The 19,446-nt window shown below is 42.4% G+C and overlaps 1 protein-coding gene across 1 annotated transcript; it reads left to right on the top strand.

The window, feature by feature from the left end:
* The first annotated feature begins 4,029 nt into the window (after positions 1 to 4,029).
* On the top strand, positions 4,030 to 17,923 carry higd1a (HIG1 hypoxia inducible domain family member 1A). Its single transcript, XM_003225907.3, has 4 exons — positions 4,030 to 4,174; positions 11,299 to 11,406; positions 11,687 to 11,821; positions 16,229 to 17,923. The coding sequence occupies exons 2-4, from the start codon at positions 11,304 to 11,306 to the stop codon at positions 16,276 to 16,278; spliced, it is 288 nt and encodes a 95-aa protein (XP_003225955.1). The 5' UTR covers positions 4,030 to 4,174; positions 11,299 to 11,303; the 3' UTR covers positions 16,279 to 17,923.
* The last annotated feature ends 1,523 nt before the right edge of the window (positions 17,924 to 19,446 follow it).

Raw genomic sequence — 19,446 nt, 5'->3', positions numbered from 1 at the left:
AAAAATACCTAGCTGTTGACAGTTTGGTGACTGTCCCACCGACATGGTTCACGGTACAGTAGAGTCTCACTTATCCAACACTCGCTTATCCAACATTCTGGATTATCCAACGCATTTTTGTAGTCAATGTTTTCAATACATCATGATATTTTGGTGCGAAATTCATAAATATAGTAATTACTACATAGCATTGCTGTGTATTGAACTACTTTTTCTGTCAAATTTGTTGTATAACATGATGTTTTGATGCTTAATTTGTAAAATTATAACCTAATTTGATGTTTAATAGGCTTTTCCTTAATCTCCTTATTATCCAACATACTCGCTTATCCAACATTCTGCTGGCCCGTTTACGTTGGATAAGCGAGACTCTACTGTATGTCTCAAATACACACCTTTGATAGACATGGGCAGATGATCAACAGTGACAATGGAGCAACTGTAAATGGAGGGTGTGTTTCTCTGACTGCATTTCATATCAGAGTGTATCCAAGACAGAAAATGTTATTAAGAAGGAAGATCTTACCAACAAGTGGATGCTGCTGCAATTTGCTTTTCATGAAATCATAGAGTTGGAAGAGGCCGCATGGGCCATCTAGTCCAACCCTCTGCCATGCAGAAAAAGCACAAAGTCTCTTGCCTGGGGTGCATCCTTTGTTTAGAGCAGGGGTCCCCAAACTAAGGCCCGGGGGCCGGATGCGGCCCTCCAAGGTCATTTACCTGGCCCCCGACCTCAGTTTTATAATATAATATTTTTATATCAGTTTTAATAATATAATATATTGTAAATATATATAATATTGATAATAATCTTATGTTATACAATATAATACTAATAGTAATACCATATAATAATATTAATTGTATGTTATATATTACATATTATATAATAGTATAGTGGTATAGTTCAATATAGTAATATATAATGCTAATATTGTGTTATGCTAATAATATAATATATTGTATGTACATACAGCTGCTCTGAGTCCCCTTCGGGGTGAGAAGGGTGGGATATAAATGTAGTAAATAAATGCAGTAAATAAATAATTAATTTTAGACTTAGGCTCAGCCAAAGTCTGAAATGACTTGAAGGCACACAACAACAACAGTTCTAATTAACTTGACTATTTCATTGGCCAGAAGCAGGCCCACACTTTCCATTGAAATCGTAATAGGTTTATGTTGGTTAAAATTGTTTTCATTTTTAAATATTGTATTGTTCTTTTATTGTTGTGGTTGTTGTTGCACTACAAATAAGACATGTGCAGTGTGGATAGGAATTTTTTTTTTTCAAATGATAATTCGGCCCCTCCACAGTCTGAAAAATTGTGGACTGCTGAAAAATTGTGGACTGCTGAATTGTGGACTCTGCTGAAAAAGTTTGGGGACCCCTGGTTTAGAGTGATTAGCCGTCCCTGGAGCTCCTCTGCCCTCAGAGTGTTGCTTCCCATCTACTGTTCTGATAGTTACGTTTTTTAATACTGGTAGCCAGATTTTGTTCCAATGCTAATTAAGGTGATTAACTGCAACATTCACGCTGACTTCCAACTGACAAAGAACACTTCTCACACCCTGGACTCTCCACAGATATATATTAACCTTCCTTGCCTAGTTTCTCCATGCCTCACAACCAGAGCCGGCCCTAGGTATTTTTCAAGTGTAGGCGAACAGAATTTTGGCGCCCCCCCCAAACCAATCACTGAAAAATAAAAGCGTTGGATAAGCGAAAATGTTGGATAATAAGGAAGTATAAAGGAAAAGCCTATAAAACATCAAATTACATTATGATTTTAAAAATTAAGCACCAAAACATCATGTTTTACAACAAATCAATAGAAAAAGCAGTTCAATACATGGTAATGTTATGTAGGAATTACTATATTTGCAAATTTAGCACTAAACATTGAACAGGGATATAGGGCAGTGTGGACTTAGATAACCCAGATAGCCCTCAGTATTAAAAAAACCCTCTAAAATCAGGACAATAAATAAAGAACAACACTCTGAAAACAGAAGAAATCCAGACAGTAAACAATCAGGGACAGCTAACTCCTCCCAAAAAAAGATTCTCCGAGGCAAGAAGAAGCCAGGCCTTGAAGCCACAGGGCCATTAAATGCTAATCAAGGTGATTAATTGCAACATTCACACCTGCTTCAAAGAAAAGTTCTTTCTCCCACCCTGGACCTTCTACAGATATATAAACCCCACATACCTAGCTTCCAAGTTCCCACAGACCTCACAATCTCTGAAGGCCCCAAAGGTGGGCTTGCGTGGTGCAAAGGTGGGTCTGCGCTGGCCGGAAGGCCCGAAAGAGAAGGAGGTGGAGAGTGGTGCCCTCCTCCCAGGACGATGGTGCCCCCGGGACGATGGCGCCACAGGCAAATGCCTAGTTCGCCTTATGGTTGGACCGCCTCTGCTCACAACCTCTGAGGATGCCTGCCATAGATGTGGGCAAAACGTCAGGAGAGAATACTTCTGGAACATGGCCATACAGCCCGGAATACATATAACAATTCTGTGACCCCGGCCTTCGACAACAGAATGGAAGTCCTCCATTGAAGAAGACCCCCACTTCTTCTCTGGGTCATGAGACCCATTGCTGATCTCTCAATATGGAGAAGCTCCTTCTAATGTTCAGTCAAAATCCACCCTCCTGTAACTGAAGACAGATCTGCTACTCCAGCCCTACAATTTTGCTTTTCCAGTCCTTTGCATCATCTTAATACTGATGCTGCTTAAAAGTGTCATAGAATCATAGAATAGTAGAGTTGGAAGAGACCTCAAGGGCCATCTAGTCCAACCCCCCGCTAAGAAGCAGGAAATCGCATTCAAAGCACCCCCGACAGATGGCCATCCAGCCTCTGCTTAAAAGCCTCCAAAGAAGGAGCCTCCACCACGGCCCGGGGGAGAGAGTTCCACTGCCGAACAGCCCTCACAGTGAGGAAGTTCTTCCTGATGTTCAGGTGGAATCTCCTTTCCTGTAGTTTGAAGCCATTGTTCCGTGTCCTAGTCTGCAGGGCAGCAGAAAATAAGCTTGCTCCCTCCTCCCTATGACTTCCCCTCACATATTTGTACATGGCTATCATGTCTCCTCTCAGCCTTCTCTTCTGCAGGCTAAACATGCCCAGCTCTTTAAGCCTCTCCTCATAGGGCTTGTTCTCCAGACCCTTAATCATTTTAGTCGCCCTCCTCTGGACGCTTTCCAGCTTGTCAGCATCTCCCTTCATCTGCGGTGCCCAAAACTGGACACAGTATTCCAGGTGTGGTCTGACCAAGGCAGAATAGAGGGGGAGCAGGACTTCCCTGGATCTAGACGTTATTCCCCTATTGATGCAGGCCAAAATCCCATTGGCTTTTTTAGCTGCCGCATCACATTGTAGGCTCATGTTTAACTTGTTGTCCACGAGGACTCCAAGATCTTTTTCGCACACACTGCTGTCAAGCCAGGCGTCCCCCATTCTGTATCTTTGATTTCCATTTTTTCTGCCGAAGTGAAGTATCTTGCATTTGTCCCTGTTGAACTTCATTTTGTGAGTTTCGGCCCATCTCTCTAGTCTGTCAAGATCGTTTTGAATTCTGCTCCTGTCTTCTGGAGTGTTAGCTATCCCTCCGAGTTTGGTGTCATCTGCAAACTTGATGATCGTGCCTTCTAACCCTTCGTCTAAGTCGTTAATAACCTTCGTCTAAGTCGTTAATAACCTTCGTCTAAGTCGTTAATAACGACTGGTGTCCCAGCTAGGCAGAGGACGAGGAGGCTGAGCAGTTGAGATTTTCTTTTGTAGCTCTGATGTGGGACGTTTTGTGAGCTGCTTGTTCCTATGGAATGAATCCCACTTTGCTCCTTGCCTAGATAGATAGAGGAGGCCTGCCTTCCTTCGTTCTCGACCCAAAAAGTGGAGAAAAAGTGAAAAGAACAAGAGTCCATTCAGAGCAGGTCGGCCTTGGTGACCGGTGATGTCATAAGGCGGCCTGTTTTCTGATTGGTCGCCAGGTGTGACTGACATGCAGAGGAAGAGCGACTGTTTATGGCGCTTTCTGGCAAGGGGGTGGGGAAAGAGCGGCGGAAATTGCGTCAGCGCGTGAGAGGGGGCGGAGCCAAGAGTAGTGAGGCCGGGCAGAAGCCGGTTGGGCGCCTGAGGTGACGGTCGAAGCGTGTGGAGCTCCGTTAAAGAGGTGAGCAAAGGGCGCATGCGCGGATCCCTCTTCAGAAAAAGGATTGTTGACTTATTTGGAAGGGGTGGGTTAATCAATTCCAGCTGTATATTACATTCAGGGTCTAGAAAGGTTAATCTCCTGGACCTCTACCACCAGAATCCCCCAATTGGCCTGAAGTTCAGAGCTGAGAAGGACTACAAGTCCCAGAAGGCCCCCAATTGCCCTGGACGGCAGCTTCCATCATCCCTAGCATGGGCCAAAACCCTGCCTCAAAATTCTGAAGGCTGAGATGCTTTACTTCCTCCAAGGTGCTTTAACAACCCCTTCCTCCCCCTGTTGACACATGTATTAAGTTCCAAGCTGTGGAAAGTTGTTTTTGAGGGACTCTAATGCCCAGAATCCCCCAATTAATGTGGACTACACCTCCCAGAGAAAAAGCAGGGTATAAATATAATAATGTGTTGTTGAAGGCTTTCATGGCCGGAATCACTGGGTTGCTGTGAGTTTTCCGGGCTGTATGACCATATTCCAGAAGCATTCTCTCCTGACATTTTGCCCACACCGATGACAGACATCCTCAGAGGTTGTGAGGTCTGTTGGAAACTAGTCAAGTGGGTTTATATATTTGTCCAGGGTGGGAGAAAGAACTCTTGTAGGCCTGAGGCATGTGTGAATATTGTGATTGACCACCTTGATTCACATTGAATGGCCTTTCAGCTTCAAACCCTGGCTGCTTCCTGGCTGGGGGAATCCTTTGTTGGGAGGTGTTAGCTGGCCCTTGTTTACTGTTGGGTGCGCCCAAACACGAATCAAGGAACATGAAGGGCACGGCAGACTCATTCAAGCAGACGAGTTAGCTGTAGCAGAACGCTTGAAGCAACCTGGACAGAGCATATTATTTGAGAACAGAAATGCTTGACCATTCTTGGCAACCTCTATGTCAGACGACACAGAGAAGCCATTGAAATCCACAAGCATGTGGACAATTTCAACAGAAAGGGAGGACACCAGAAAATGAACAAAATCTGGCTACCGGTATTAAAAAAAACTCAAAAATCAGGACAGTAAATAAAAGAACAACATTCAGAAAACGGGGAATTCTAGACGGGAAACAATCAGGGCCAGCTAACACCGCCCAAAGATTCCTCCAGGCAGGAAGCAGCCAGGCTTTGATTCTGCATGGCTACTCCATACTAATCAAGGGGATAGTATAGAATAGCCTAGACATAATGACAATAATAATACTCTTGGTGGCTAGGATGTCATGCAGTTGTAAACCACCACCTCCCCTCTCAAAATTAAGCATTTTTTTAAATTGTGGCATTATAAATAGGGTATGTATTAGCCCCAAAAAGATTTGGTGGGGCTCGAAGTCAAGTTGCCTTTTTAGGTACAGTAGAGTCTCACTTATCCAAGACTCGCTTATCCAAGGTTCTGGATTATCCAATGCATTTTTGTAGTCAATGTTTTCCGTATATCGTTATATTTTGGTGCTAAATTTGTAAATACAGTAATTACAACATAACATTACTGCGTATTGAACTACTTTTTCTGTCAAATTTGTTGCATGACATGATGTTTTGATGCTTAATTTGTAAAATCATAACCTAATTTGATGGTTAATAGGCTTTTCCTTAATCTCTCTTTATTATCCAAGATATTTGCTTATCCAAGGTTCTGCCGGCCCGTTTATGTTGGATAAGTTTGCCAAATAGTCACTGTTGAATGTTTTTATGCTGAATGTTTTTATATTGTGGAATGATATTTTAAATTGTAAGTCGCTTGGAGCACTCTGGTGGAGAGCGACTAATTAAAAAATGAAGTGAAGTGAAGTAAGTGAGACTCTACTGTACTTATAATATTGATGATAATATTATAATGTTATACAATATTATACTATTATACTAATTATAATATAAAGGTAAAGGTTTCCCCTGACGTTAAGTCCAGTCATGTCTGACTCTGGGGGTTGGTGCTCATCTCCATTTCTAAGCCGAAGAGCTGGCGTTGTCCGTAGACACCTCCAAGGTCATGTGGCCGGCATGACTGCATGGAGCGCCGTTACCTTCCCGCTGGAGCGGTACCTATTGATCTACTCAAATTTGCATGTTTTCGAACTGCTAGGTTGGCAGGAGCTGGAGCTAACAGCGGGCGCTCACTCCGCTCCCCTGATTCGAACCTGCGACCTTTCGGTCTGCAGCTCAGTGCTTTAACGCACTTTGCCACCAGGGCTCCAGTTATAATTATAATATTGTTAATTATATGTTATATATTAAATATAATGTTACTAATATATTACCATATAATGATATAGTACAATATAGTAATTTAATGCCTATATTGTGCCCGGCTGTGGCGCAGGCTGTTGAGCAACCAGCTGCAGCCACCTGCAACAAATCACTCTGACCAAGAGGTCATGAGTTCGAGGCCAGCTCGGAACCCTGCATTTGTCTTTGTCTTTGTTCTCTGTTAAGGCATTGAATGTTTGCCTTATATGTGTAATGTGATCCGCCCTGAGTCCCCTTCGGGGTGAGATGGGCGGAATATAAATACTGTAAATAAATAAATATATTGTATGTACATTTGATTTGTAATAATAATAATAATAATAATAATAACTTTATTTTTATACCCCGCCTCTATCTCCCCAAAGGGGACTCAGGGCGGCTTACATGGGGCCAAGCCCGAATAAAAACAATAGCAATATAAAACACAACAATAGACAAAAAACATGCACAATTATAAAAATTTAAACATTAGCCAGTAAAAACAAATTACAAGAACTAATAAAAACATGGATTAAAACGGAGAGGTTGTAAAAGTAGACTGGGTAAGGTGCACCATATAAATATTGTAAACACGAGGTGACTGATAAAGTGCTGCAAATTCTTGGAAGTGCAAATTGGGATGGGAATAGACCCTGTGTCTTTATCAAGTTGACATAGGTAAAAAGTGCAAACCGGTACAAGAATGGTCACAGATACAGATGGTAAGCTGCTCTGAGTCCCCTCCGGGGTGAGAAGAGTGGTATATAAATGTAGTAAATAAATAAATGGCTGTCCAGTCAACCTGACATTGATACAGGAAAGACTGGAGCAGATCATTCAAGAGACAACCTGTAAACTTAGAAAGGATACTCTCAAAGGATACTACTATACAATGGCTAGTCCAGGAATCTTAACAGGAAAAGGCGTGGGGAAGAGATCAAGTGAAGGGCGGTGGGGGAGTTAAGGTCATTGGGACACTATGTGCCCAAAGTGGTTCTCTGGCCACGTGAGTGTGGAGCAGCGGGGAGGGTCCGCAGGAGTTTGCCGGCAAGCGGGTAGTGATGCAACTTGGAGGCTCAGGCACATCCGGGGCAGGAGGAAGGCATTGCAGAAGTGCTGGTGGCGATGAGCAATGCAAGGAGGGATGAATGACGGGAGGCCGGAGGAGGAGACGTAATGGGGAAAACCCATGCATTGCAATAGTTCCCAAAGCCAGTGTTGTAAGACTTCTTTGCCTGTGGTTTCCTGCATTTCAGAGAGGGTGGAGTGGATGGCCCTTGGGGTCTCTTCCAGCTCTATATCACTCTCATAGTTAATTCTCTTTGCTTGGGGTAACAGGATACTTCTTTGATAAAATAAATGCAGCAGCTCAACTCTTTGCTCCCCTGCTAGAAACTGATGGGCAGAACAGAAGCAGAAATCAAATCAGTGAATCCCCCAGCTTCCTTGGATGTTGGCAGCCCCTTAGGTTCACAGGAGAAATTTGATCAGAAATATACAATAGACCCCCTGATATCTGCTGGAGATTTAGGACCCCCCCCCCCCAATTATGCAGAAATCAAAATCCGCTGATGTTCAAGTCTCATTATAGGCACTGTAACGGTGTTGTAAAGTTGTGTACCTTATAGAAAATGTCAAAATGAAAGTTTCCTTTATGGATTTAAAAAAGGAAGCAATATATGTTGATATTAATGCAGGATCCGTGGATACATGATTCCCTACTCTGTTATAGAAACACACTGGGCAATATTGTGTGAGTCACACACTCTCAGCCCCAGAAAACCCAGTGATAAGACGCACATAACAAGTGAGAAATCAAGACATTTGGTTCTTAACTGCAAACCTCTCCCAAACACCCATGACTTATTTTATGGATATCACAAACCTTGGATGTAATCATCTTTTCCGACTACTGTCTTCTATTACCGGTAATTGTCTTTTCTAATGTCATGTTGTCTCATGGTGTATTCTAAGTATCATAGCCTAATTTTAGTCATTTTGGCTTCCGCAGTCCTAAGAATTCAGACTTCCTTTCAGATTCATTCATTTGTCTTTCTGTTATTCCACAATATCCATTATATTCTACTCTGGCACCACATTTCAGATTGGTTCATCTTCTTTCTGTCAGCTTTCTTCACTGTCCAACTTTCACAGCGATACTGAGAAAGCAAAACACTATTGTGTAGATAAGTCTGACTTTGACATTTGATGATCACTCCTTTATGCCTAAGAATCTTTGCCTAATTCCTTCACCTTCCCTTACAAGCCTAAGGCCTCTTCTACACTACCATATAAAATCCAGATTATCTGCTTTGAACTAGACTATTTGCTTTACTAATCTGGATTATATGGCAGTGTAGAAGGAGCCTTAGTCTTCTTCTGATTTTTTGTCTACAGTCTCCATTTCTGATGAATGATTGAGCCAAAAGAAATCAAAAGTAATTCACTTTAAAGTTATGTAAAACATCAGTAGCCATTAAGTTTTGTTTTCTTAATGTTCTGCTACAACCCTGCTTTGGCCCTTTCTTCCTTGGTTTTTCCAATAGTTTTTCCAAGCCTTAGTCTTGAAACTTGCATCATGCTTTCTGCTAATACAGTAGAGTCTCACTTATCCAACATAAACGGGCCGGCAGAACGTTGGATAAGTGAATATGTTGGATAATAAGGAGGAATTAAGGAAAAGCCTATTAAACATCAAATTAGGTTATGATTTTACAAATTAAGCACCAAAACATGTTATACAACAAATTTGACAGAAAAAGTAGTTCAATGTGCAGTAATGCTATGTAGTAATTGCTGTATTTACAAATTTAGCACCAAAATATCACAATGTTTTGAAAACATTGACTACAAAAATGCGTTGGATGATCCAGAATGTTGGATAAGCGAGTGTTGGATAAGTGAGAGACTACTGTACTATGAAGATTATATATAGGTATAATGTGCATAATTAGGACCGAGTTAACAACAAAACCACTGGGCCAAATCACACCAAATTTGGCCACAATACTCAACACTTTCCAAGGAGTGACCTTGCAGCTTGGCTGCTTCATACCTAGGGGATTCAATTGTTACCATTGAATAGCCTTGCAACTTCAAAGCCTGGCTGCTTCATACTTAGGGGAATCCTTTCTAGGCCACCTTGAATGCCATGAAGGAAGCCCCACTTAGGGTTATGGCACAGCAATGTGTGGCCGGGTACAGCTAGTATATGTATATGCAATATTGGCTGAAACTGTCTTGAGTCACTAAAACGTTGGGAAAGTAGCAAACATTTGACCCTGGGAGACTCCCTGGTGCCTAATCAGTCCAAATGCTACAGTTTCTGTCTCATGGCCTTGCCCTGCTTTGGTCTCTCTGTGTCCCTTTGAAAAGAAATCCCTTCCTGACCTTCAGGATATGTTGAAGGTCGTTCCCTTTTGTTCCCAGTCAAAGAAGTTCCTTCTCTTTGCCTAGTGTATTTGATTTCTCCCAGGAGAGCAATGGGCTTTTTTTCCACCAGATCCTTAACTTGAGACCTTCCTCTTGAAAAGCAGAGCCGTGCCGTTTGTCCCCAGTTCCCCTGCCTTTTTGAAAGCAGGCCAGAAGAGCCAGCACGCTTGCTGTTCTGCTTCAGACCCTTTACTCTGCAGGAATGCAAACTCACATAGACTTGGCGAAGGAGAGTGTCCTCTTTGTTTCTGCCCCACTGCGGGAATCCCTCTGGCGTGGCTTGCATTGCGCTCTGCCTGCCCATGAGCCCTTGGCCTTTCCATTCCTACTGGCAGGCAGAAATTAAAGGTGGTTCAGACTGAACCAAGCATCACGCATGGGCAGACACAAGCCTCATCTGACTTCTAGCTTTGTCTAACAGACACAAGCCTCATCTGACTTCTAGCTTCGTTTAACAGACACAAGCCTCAACTGACTTCTAGCTTCGTCTGACAGACACAAGCCTCAACTGACTTCTAGCTTCGTCTGACAGACACAAGCCTCAACTGACTTCTAGCTTCGTCTGACAGACACAAGCCTCAACTGACTTCTAGCTTCGTTTAACAGACACAAGCCTCAACTGACTTCTAGCTTCGTCTGACAGACACAAGCCTCAACTGACTTCTAGCTTCGTCTGACAGACACAAGCCTCAACTGACTTCTAGCTTCGTCTGACAGACACAAGCCTCAACTGACTTCTAGCTTCGTCTAACAGACACAAGCCTCAACAAAGTCATCCTTTTAAAACTGAACATTCTAAATCAGGCAAGGGCAAACTCGGGCCCTCCAGGTGTTTTGGACTTCAACTCCCAGCATTCCTGACAGCCTCAGGCCCCTCAGGAAAGGGCCTGAGACTGTCAGGAATGGTGGGAGTTGAAGTCCAAAACACCTGGACGCCCACAGTTTGCCCATACCTGTCATCAAGTATCAACAGAGCAGTACTTGATCATTTATGGACCTTAATGCAACCTCATGTTATCAGTGTGTTGGAGGTTGCACAAGCCTCAACTGACTTCTAGCTTCGTCTAACAGACACAAGCCTCAACAAAGTCATCCTTTTAAAACTGAACATTCTAAATCAGGCAAGGGCAAACTCGGGCCCTCCAGGTGTTTTGGACTTCAACTCCCAGCATTCCTGACAGCCTCAGGCCCCTCAGGAAAGGGCCTGAGACTGTCAGGAATGGTGGGAGTTGAAGTCCAAAACACCTGGACGCCCACAGTTTGCCCATACCTGTCATCAAGTATCAACAGAGCAGTACTTGATCATTTATGGACCTTAATGCAACCTCATGTTATCAGTGTGTTGGAGGTTGCAAGGAGCTTTTATTTAATAGGTTTGGGAGCAGAGAAAAGGGATCCTGCATTTCTAAGGCACAGTGTGTGTTTTTCCTTCTTTCCTTGCAGGTAACATGGCATCTGATTCGCAGAACCCCCTTGCTGGCTATGAGCCAGAGGAGACGGAAGGCTCAAAACTGATGAGAAAATCCCGGGAGTCTCCATTTGTCCCGGTTGGTAAGTTAACCTTGATAATACACTTGGCCTTCTCGGCGCACCTGAGAAAACACACCCTTGTTCTAGGCCTTAAGCCATGGGCGTGAATACAATAAAGCAGGAAATAGTTCTGAAATATTGCTTCCTGGGTGTAAATGAAACTCTGGGATGGCTGCCTCTGCCCTGCTTTGTCTCTGATAAGGAGCTTTGCTGCATTTAAGAGAGGGTTGAATTGTCGCTCTTTTATTTTTATGACCAAGGGATGTAAAGATTTATGCTACAATCCTGTTTATTCTTCTAGGCATTGCAGGGTTTGCCGCAGTGGTGGCCTATGGGCTGTACAAGCTGAAACACCGAGGGGACACCAAGATGTCCATCCACTTGATCCACATGCGAGTGGCGGCGCAGGGCTTCATCGTTGGCGCCATGACGTGTGGTAGGTACCTGGTGTTCAGGCATGAGCAAACTTGGGACCTCCACCTAGGCAGGAATACCTACAAGAAGCACCATACCCCCTTACTCTCAGCCGTGGCTTTATGTCTGACCTATCTGAATGCCTGGGGAGGGAAATGGCAGCGGCCATGGGTAGCTGACCCTCCAAAATGGTGTTGGCACTTGCCCTCTGGAATCAATTATTATTTATTTAGTATATTTATATGCCACCTTTCTCACCCCTTGGGGAGACTCAAGACGGTTTAAAGGTAAAAATAAATAAAAATAATACAACAGAATCACAATAACTAAACACTGAAATATACCGTATATACTCGAGTATAAGCTGACCTGAATATAAGCCGAGGCACCTAATTTTACCACCAAAAAACTGGGAAAACATTGACTCCAGTATAAGTCGAGGGTAGTAAATTTCAGAAATAAAAATAGATACCAATAAAATTACATTAATTGAGGCATCAGTAGGTTAAATGTTTTTGAATATTGACATAAAACTCAAATTTAAGATAAGACTGTCCAACTCTGATCAAATCATTATTCTCATCTTCTTCAATGTAAATGTGCTTATGTATCCTTTTAATAATAATAGAGTAAAATAATACATATAATAATAATAATAATAATAATAATAATAAATACAGGAAAATAATACAAGTAATAATAAATAGAGTAAAATAATAAATGCAATAATAATATCAGAGTGAAATAATAAATGTATTATTAATAATAATAATAATGAAAATAGAGTAAAATAAATCTAATAGTAGCAATAATAATAGAGAAAAAATAAATGTAATAATAGCAATTATAATAGAGAAAAATAATAAATGTACCATATATTTTCAAGTATAAGCTGACCCAAATATAAGCCAACCAGGACCCTCACCCGAGTATAAGCCGAGGGGGAGGGCTTTTTCAGTCTTAAAAAAGGGCTGAAAAACTAGGCTTATACTCGAGTATATACAGTAATTATAAATTGAAATCATTAAAACAATTAGGCATATACAACACGTAAGCACTAAGACAAAACATTAAAACATCCTAATATAAATATTAAAGTCACATGATCCAAAAATAATACACCATGGCCATTCTGATTGTCATAGCACGTATTTCCTGATTTTTCTTTGCATTGCAATACCTGCAAAAAGCCTCGCCCCACAACCATGTCTTTGTTTTCTTTCTGAAGGCAAGGAGGGGGGTCTCTCATCTAATCTCACTGGCAAGAGGTCCAGAGCCAAGGAGCTGCCACTAAGAAGACCCTGTCTCTCATCCCCACCAACTGCACTTGCGACGCAGGTGGGACTGAGAGCAGGGCCTCCCCAGAAGATCTTAAGCTCCAAGATGGGTCAATAATAATAATAACTTTATTATTATATCCCGCCACCTTCTCCCCAAAGGGACTCAGGGCGACTTACAGATGGCACAAGGTGCCTATAAACAACATAAAAGTAACCCTCGACTTCTCCATTGGGGTGTACCAAGATTAATAATTTTTGCCCCAAATTGTCCCCTCAACTTACACACAGGGGTTGCCTTATGCACAAGTATATACAGCAGGTCGTAGAGCTCCCCTTTCCAGAAGAGTTTCACCCCTGAATAATTCCTGAATCCAAGTGGGTGCATCTAGCACTATTCCTTCCCTATATTGCCTCCAGCCCTTCCCCTCCTCACCTTTGCTCCAAACAGCTCCCTGGGATGATTGCCCTGTGCAAATAGGTATTCAAAGAAATGGACAGAAGTAGGCAAAGGACCAAAGCAAGAACAGAGCCAGGTGACTGGTCTCCTGATAGTTTGGAGCTAACTTTTCTAGTTGTTATTTATTTATTTTTATCCTGCATTTCTCCCGGATCGGGACTCAGAGCGGCAAACAACATATAAAAAGCAAAGACTGTTAACAAAAGACCCGCCTCATAAATGCACAGCAGAGTAACTTATTAACAGCGGTGTGACCCAGCACCAGTAGCCAAAAATGAGAAAAAGAACAAAAGCACAGATACCAATGTTACCTCTTCCTTATGAGGCTTTTAATAATAATAATAATAACAACAACAACAACTTTATTTTTATACCCCGCCCCATCTCCCCGGAGGGACTCGGAGCGGCTTACATGGGGCCATGCCCGACATAATAATACAATAACAGCGATAAAACAGTAAAACAATATCACATCAATAAAACATTTTCTTTGTAGCAAAATAATATGGTTGCACTATTTACAAAAATAAGGTTTCCATAACACAAAGTTCTTTATACTTCCTTCTTTGCTTCCATGCTGGGCTTCTTTCTCATGCAGATAAACAGCTTTGCTCTCACAGAGCCTCCTCTCACAACGAACTTACACAGGAGCTACACACAATAGCTTTACACACAGCAGGGAGTTCTTCCTAACGTTCAGGTGGAATCTCCTTTCTTGTCATTTGAACCCATGGCTCCGAAACCTAGTTTCCAGGGCAGCAGAAAACAAGCCTGCTCTCTCATACTTCTGGGATTTATTTATTTTTATTTATGCCACCTTTCTCCCAAAAAGGGACCCCAGATGATTTACATACGAAATTAGAAGCTGGTGGGCAAGTGCAGGAGTCCAGTTTTGGGGAAGACTTAATTAGAGGACGAAACAGACAATGCAGATCTGTTGGGCTCTGGAGTTATGGAGACCTCGTTGGCATTTTGACTCAAGTATTTTGCTTTGGCTACAGGAGGAAATCAAGTCATTCTCTGTCCCCACAGAAGGTGGCTTTATTGTGTCTCCAAACGTTCAACGCTGGGCTTCTTTCTCATGCAGATAAACAGCTTCGCTCTCACAGAGCCTCCTCTCAGAATGAGCGTACACAGGAGCTTTACACACAGCAGCCTTCACACAGGAGCTTCACACATGAGGCCTTCAACCTGGGGCTTCTCGCACCAAAGCTTCTCACACTGAGGCCTCTCTCACACTGAGGCCTACTCAGCTACAGGCACACGTCCTTATATTGAACTGCAGCTTTTGCTGAGTCATTGCAGACACTTAACCCATTCAGTACTTGACTCACATTTTTGTAATTAAAAATACCTAGTTAATTTTCAATATTTCTGACGAAGACATAATATATCAATAAAAATAAACAGTAGCATCATAAGCATGATCATATCTGACAAAAATATTTTAAAACCCACATCAGACATAATTAGCATCTATGAGGGTTGAATGAAAAGTAATGCCTCCACCTCTGTAACTCCTCAAGGGATGGCAGTTCTGGTCTGCGGCAGGTCCTGGCTTGTTCAGGAGACTCTCCTCTACAGTTCCATTAGGAGGGAAGCCTTAGCATTGAACGGTTGTGTTGTTAAAGGGCTAAGTATGGAACCTTGCGCAGACGGTCGGTCCATGCGACGTAAGCAACGCGCAGTCACTGAATTCTTGACAGCAGAAGGTGTCACCCCAAAGGAGATTCATCCGAGAATGCAAGCTGGTTATGGTGATTGTGTGGATGTGAGTCCTGTGTGTCATTGGGCAAGTAAGTTTAAAGAGGTTGAGGTGGTAACATCGGACTTGCGTGACAAACAAAGAGTTGGACGTCCTGTGACAGCAACCACTGAGTTTCACAAGCAAAAGGTTGACAGATTGATTCAGGACGACCATCATATCACTCGGAGAGAAATTCCAAGCATATTGACATTTCACAACGTGTGGGTCGCATTATTAGTTTGTTTCGCTGTTGGAAGATCTGTGCACAATGTGGACTGTGAGACTCAGGTTGCGGAAACAGTGTCGACTTCTTCCGTGATGGCTTCAGAAAACTTGTTCATCGTTGGCAGAAATGTATCCAATTGTCTGGTGATTATGCGGAAAAGTTAATAGTGGTACAGTAGAGTCTCACTTATCCAACACTCGCTTATCCAACGTTCTGGATTATCCAACGCATTTTTGTAGCCGATGTTTTCAATAAATCGTGATATTTTGGTGCTAAATTCGTAAATACAATAATTACTACATAGCATTATTTCGTATTGAACTACTTTTTCTGTCAAATTTGTTGTATAACATGATGTTTTGGTGCTTAATTTGTAAAATCATAACCTAATTTGATGTTTAATAGGCTTTTCCATAATCCCTCCTTATTATCCAACATATCCGCTTATCCAACGTTCTGCCGGCCCGTTTATGTTGGATAAGTGAGACTCTACTGTAGTTAAAGAACACATTCTAATGATTATTTCTGCGTTAGATTTATTAAAATATTCCCATCTGAACTGAAGTAACGAAGGTGGAGGCGTTACATTTAATTCAATCCTTATACTAGCTTTTACTAGTTGCTAGCTTTTCAGCAGTACATGCCTCTCCTTGCCTTTGACAGTGACTTTAAAAACTGAATGCTGACCTTCACCTGGTTCCCTTCTTCTTGTGTTTCAGGTGTGCTGTACTCCATGTATCGGGAATACTGGGCCAAGCCCAAGCCCTAGGACGGGGCCGGTGGGAGCCCGCGTGTGCTGACGTTCTTATGTACTCTAGATTTAGGCCTCACACGGAAGCGGTGCTGCAATGAATTCTTGGTACATCTCACGCATGGTGTCCACCTGTGTGCTGCCAGTGTTACCCTTGATTATTATTTTTCCCTCAGTCTTGGGGAAGACTGTCATTCGACATTTTACAGATCAAAACTCCTTTTTCACCGTACCGACGTGGCACTGGGCCGTTAGGTGACTTCGAGGCGCACGGATTCCACGCTCACGGGACTTGTTCCTGTCAATTGTGGTTGAGCGGGGAAGGGGGAAATTGGGGAAAGAGAGCCTTTCGGTCACTCTGGGTTTCTTTAAATTCACATATAGAACAAATAACTCTGTAATATTTAATATTGGAGAGATGAGCCTTAAATAGAGCGGATTAAACTATATTTTAAAGTCTTTTATTTATTAAATATGGAAGCTTTATAACTTGTACAGCTGGGAGCGGCATGGCAGTTTGCACAGTTCTGGGATGCATTTGGTCCCATTTATAGCAAAGGGCTTATGTGTTGTTGCACTTATGTGTGCTGTAGAAGGCCTGTCCTTTCAGGTTGTGACCTAGGCATGGGCAAACTTTGGCTTCTAACATTGGCTTCTGTAGTCTAACAGACACAAGCCTCAACTGGCTTCTAGCTTCTAACATTGGCTTCTGTAGTCTAACAGACACAAGCCTCAACTGGCTTCTAGCTTCTAACATTGGCTTCTGTAGTCTAACAGACACAAGCCTCAACTGGCTTCTAGCTTCTAACATTGGCTTCTGTAGTCTAACAGACACAAGCCTCAACTGGCTTCTAGCTTCTAACATTGGTTTCTGTAGTCTTAACAGACACAAGCCTCAACTGACTTTTGTCATCCTTTTAAAACAACATTCTAAACCAGGCATGGGCAAACTTTGGCCCTTTCTCCAAGTGTTATGGACCTCAACTCCCAGCATTCCTGACAGCCTCAGGTCTGAGGCTGTCAGGAATGCTGGGAGTTGAAGTCCATAACACCTGGAGGGCCCGAGTTTGCCCTTGCCTGATTTAGAATGTTCAGTTTTAAAAGGATGACTTTGTTGAGGCTTGTGTCTGTTAGACGAAGCTAGAAGTCAGTTGAGGCTTGTGTCTGTTAGACAAAGCTAGAAGTCAGTTGAGGCTTGTGTCTGTCAGACGAAGCTAGAAGTCAGTTGAGGCTTGTGTCTGTCAGACGAAGCTAGAAGTCAGTTGAGGCTTGTGTCTGTCAGACGAAGCTAGAAGTCAGTTGAGGCTTGTGTCTGTTAAACGAAGCTAGAAGTCAGTTGAGGCTTGTGTCTGTTAGACGAAGCTAGAAGTCAGCTTAAGTGGCGGAGGGGGGAAAGGAAAGGCCTGAGGCTGCGAGGAATGGTGGGAGTCGGAGTCCAAAACACCTGGAGAGAGGGCCAAAGTTTGCCCATGCCTGGTGTAACTTGTTAGTATCATACTGTGTAGGCATACAACCATGAGTGCAGTGGAATTCAAAGTCAGGGCTTTCTTTCGGGCACGTTCCCTCAGCTTTCATCGTGGTGTCCTGGGCCTTGCAAATCCGTGCTGTATACATCTAATCCAATGACTTCTGGTTTTATTAAACTCATGTGTACATAAGAACAGCTGTCCTCTCTCACTAGCGTGGTTTCTGGAGTCTGTCCTTTTGTCTCTGTGTGTTTACAATGTGTTACATAGAATAATATTGTTGGAAGGAGATCCCAGGGCCCATCTAGTCCACCCCCCTGCCGTGCAGGAAAAGTAGCATCAAAGCACCCCTAACAGATGGCCATCCAGCCTCTGCTTAAAATCCTCCAAGGAAAGAGCTTTCACCAGATTCTGGTTGGGCAAGTGGGCTTATTAACAAAAGACCCTCCCCATGAATGTATAGCAGAATAACTTATGACTCACTTTCTAAGCAATCACAAATCCTCTACTAAGTTTTAGAATATGGGTTGTCATATGTCCTTAAAATTGCATTTTTTCCCATTTGCTCCTCAATGTCTTTCTTGCAAACCTTGTAGCGGTGAGTGAGGAGCAAGGCGAACGATTCCACCAAGACATTGAACAAATGAAAAACTTTACCAAGGTTCTGGAACGAAAAAACGCATGATGGGAAATTACTGTCGGGGGTTGTATTGTGGCAACCCAGATCAACTGAATAAACTAAAATTGCATTCTCAACCAATTTGATGGTTAATTTTTGCAGTGGTGTTCTAATTGTAGATAAGTATTAAGTTGATGATATATGTTCATGATATCAGCACAAAAAACAATACAGGTTAACTTTGATATGACTGTTCCCTGCAGATCTCTGAAAGAGACATAAAATCTATTGAACCCCAGGGATGGTCATACAGTAGAGTCTCACTTATCCAACACAAACGGGCCGGCAGAATGTTGGATAAGCAAATATGTTGGATAATAAGGAGGGATTAAGGAAAAGCCTATTAAACATCAAATTAGGTGATGATTTTACAAATTAAGCACCAAAACATGTTATACAACAAATTTGACAGAAAAAGTAGTTCAATGTGCAGTAATGCTATGTAGTAATTGCTGTATTTACAAATTTAGCACCAAAATATCATGATATATTGAAAACATTGACTATAAAAATGGCTTTTATTTATTTATTTATTTGCCGCATTTATATTCCGCCCTTCTTTCTCACCCCGAAGGGGACTCAGGGCGGATCACATTACACATATTAGGCAAACATTCAATGCCTTTTAACATAGGACAAAGACAAACAACAACATAGCTCCGAGCGGGCCTCGAACTTATGACCTCCTGGTCAGTGATCCATTGCAGTTAATTGCACTGGCTTGCTCTCCCGTCTGCGCCACAGCCCCGGGCTTGAATTATCCAGAGGCTTGGATAAGCGAGGTTTGGATAAGTGAGACTCTACTGTATTTCATAAACCAGACATGCTGCCACAAAACAATACATACCGGAATTCGATTTTAGCATGAAAAATTGGTCTGTAAAAGTGTGTTTTTGTTTAAGATGAGAAAATATTCTTTTGTCCTGTGTTACTGGTGTGTAAGGAAAATAGATGGCGTTGGGTATGCCGCTTTGAAATCCTTTGGAAGGAAGGGAATGGGACTGTAAATACAGTAGAGTCTCACTTATCCAACACTTGCTT

This window comes from Anolis carolinensis, chromosome 6, assembly GCF_035594765.1.
Source record: "Anolis carolinensis isolate JA03-04 chromosome 6, rAnoCar3.1.pri, whole genome shotgun sequence".
Classification (NCBI taxonomy): domain Eukaryota; kingdom Metazoa; phylum Chordata; class Lepidosauria; order Squamata; family Dactyloidae; genus Anolis; species Anolis carolinensis.
Note: the sequence above shows the minus strand (reverse complement) of the source record. Positions and strands in the feature narration are given on the sequence as shown.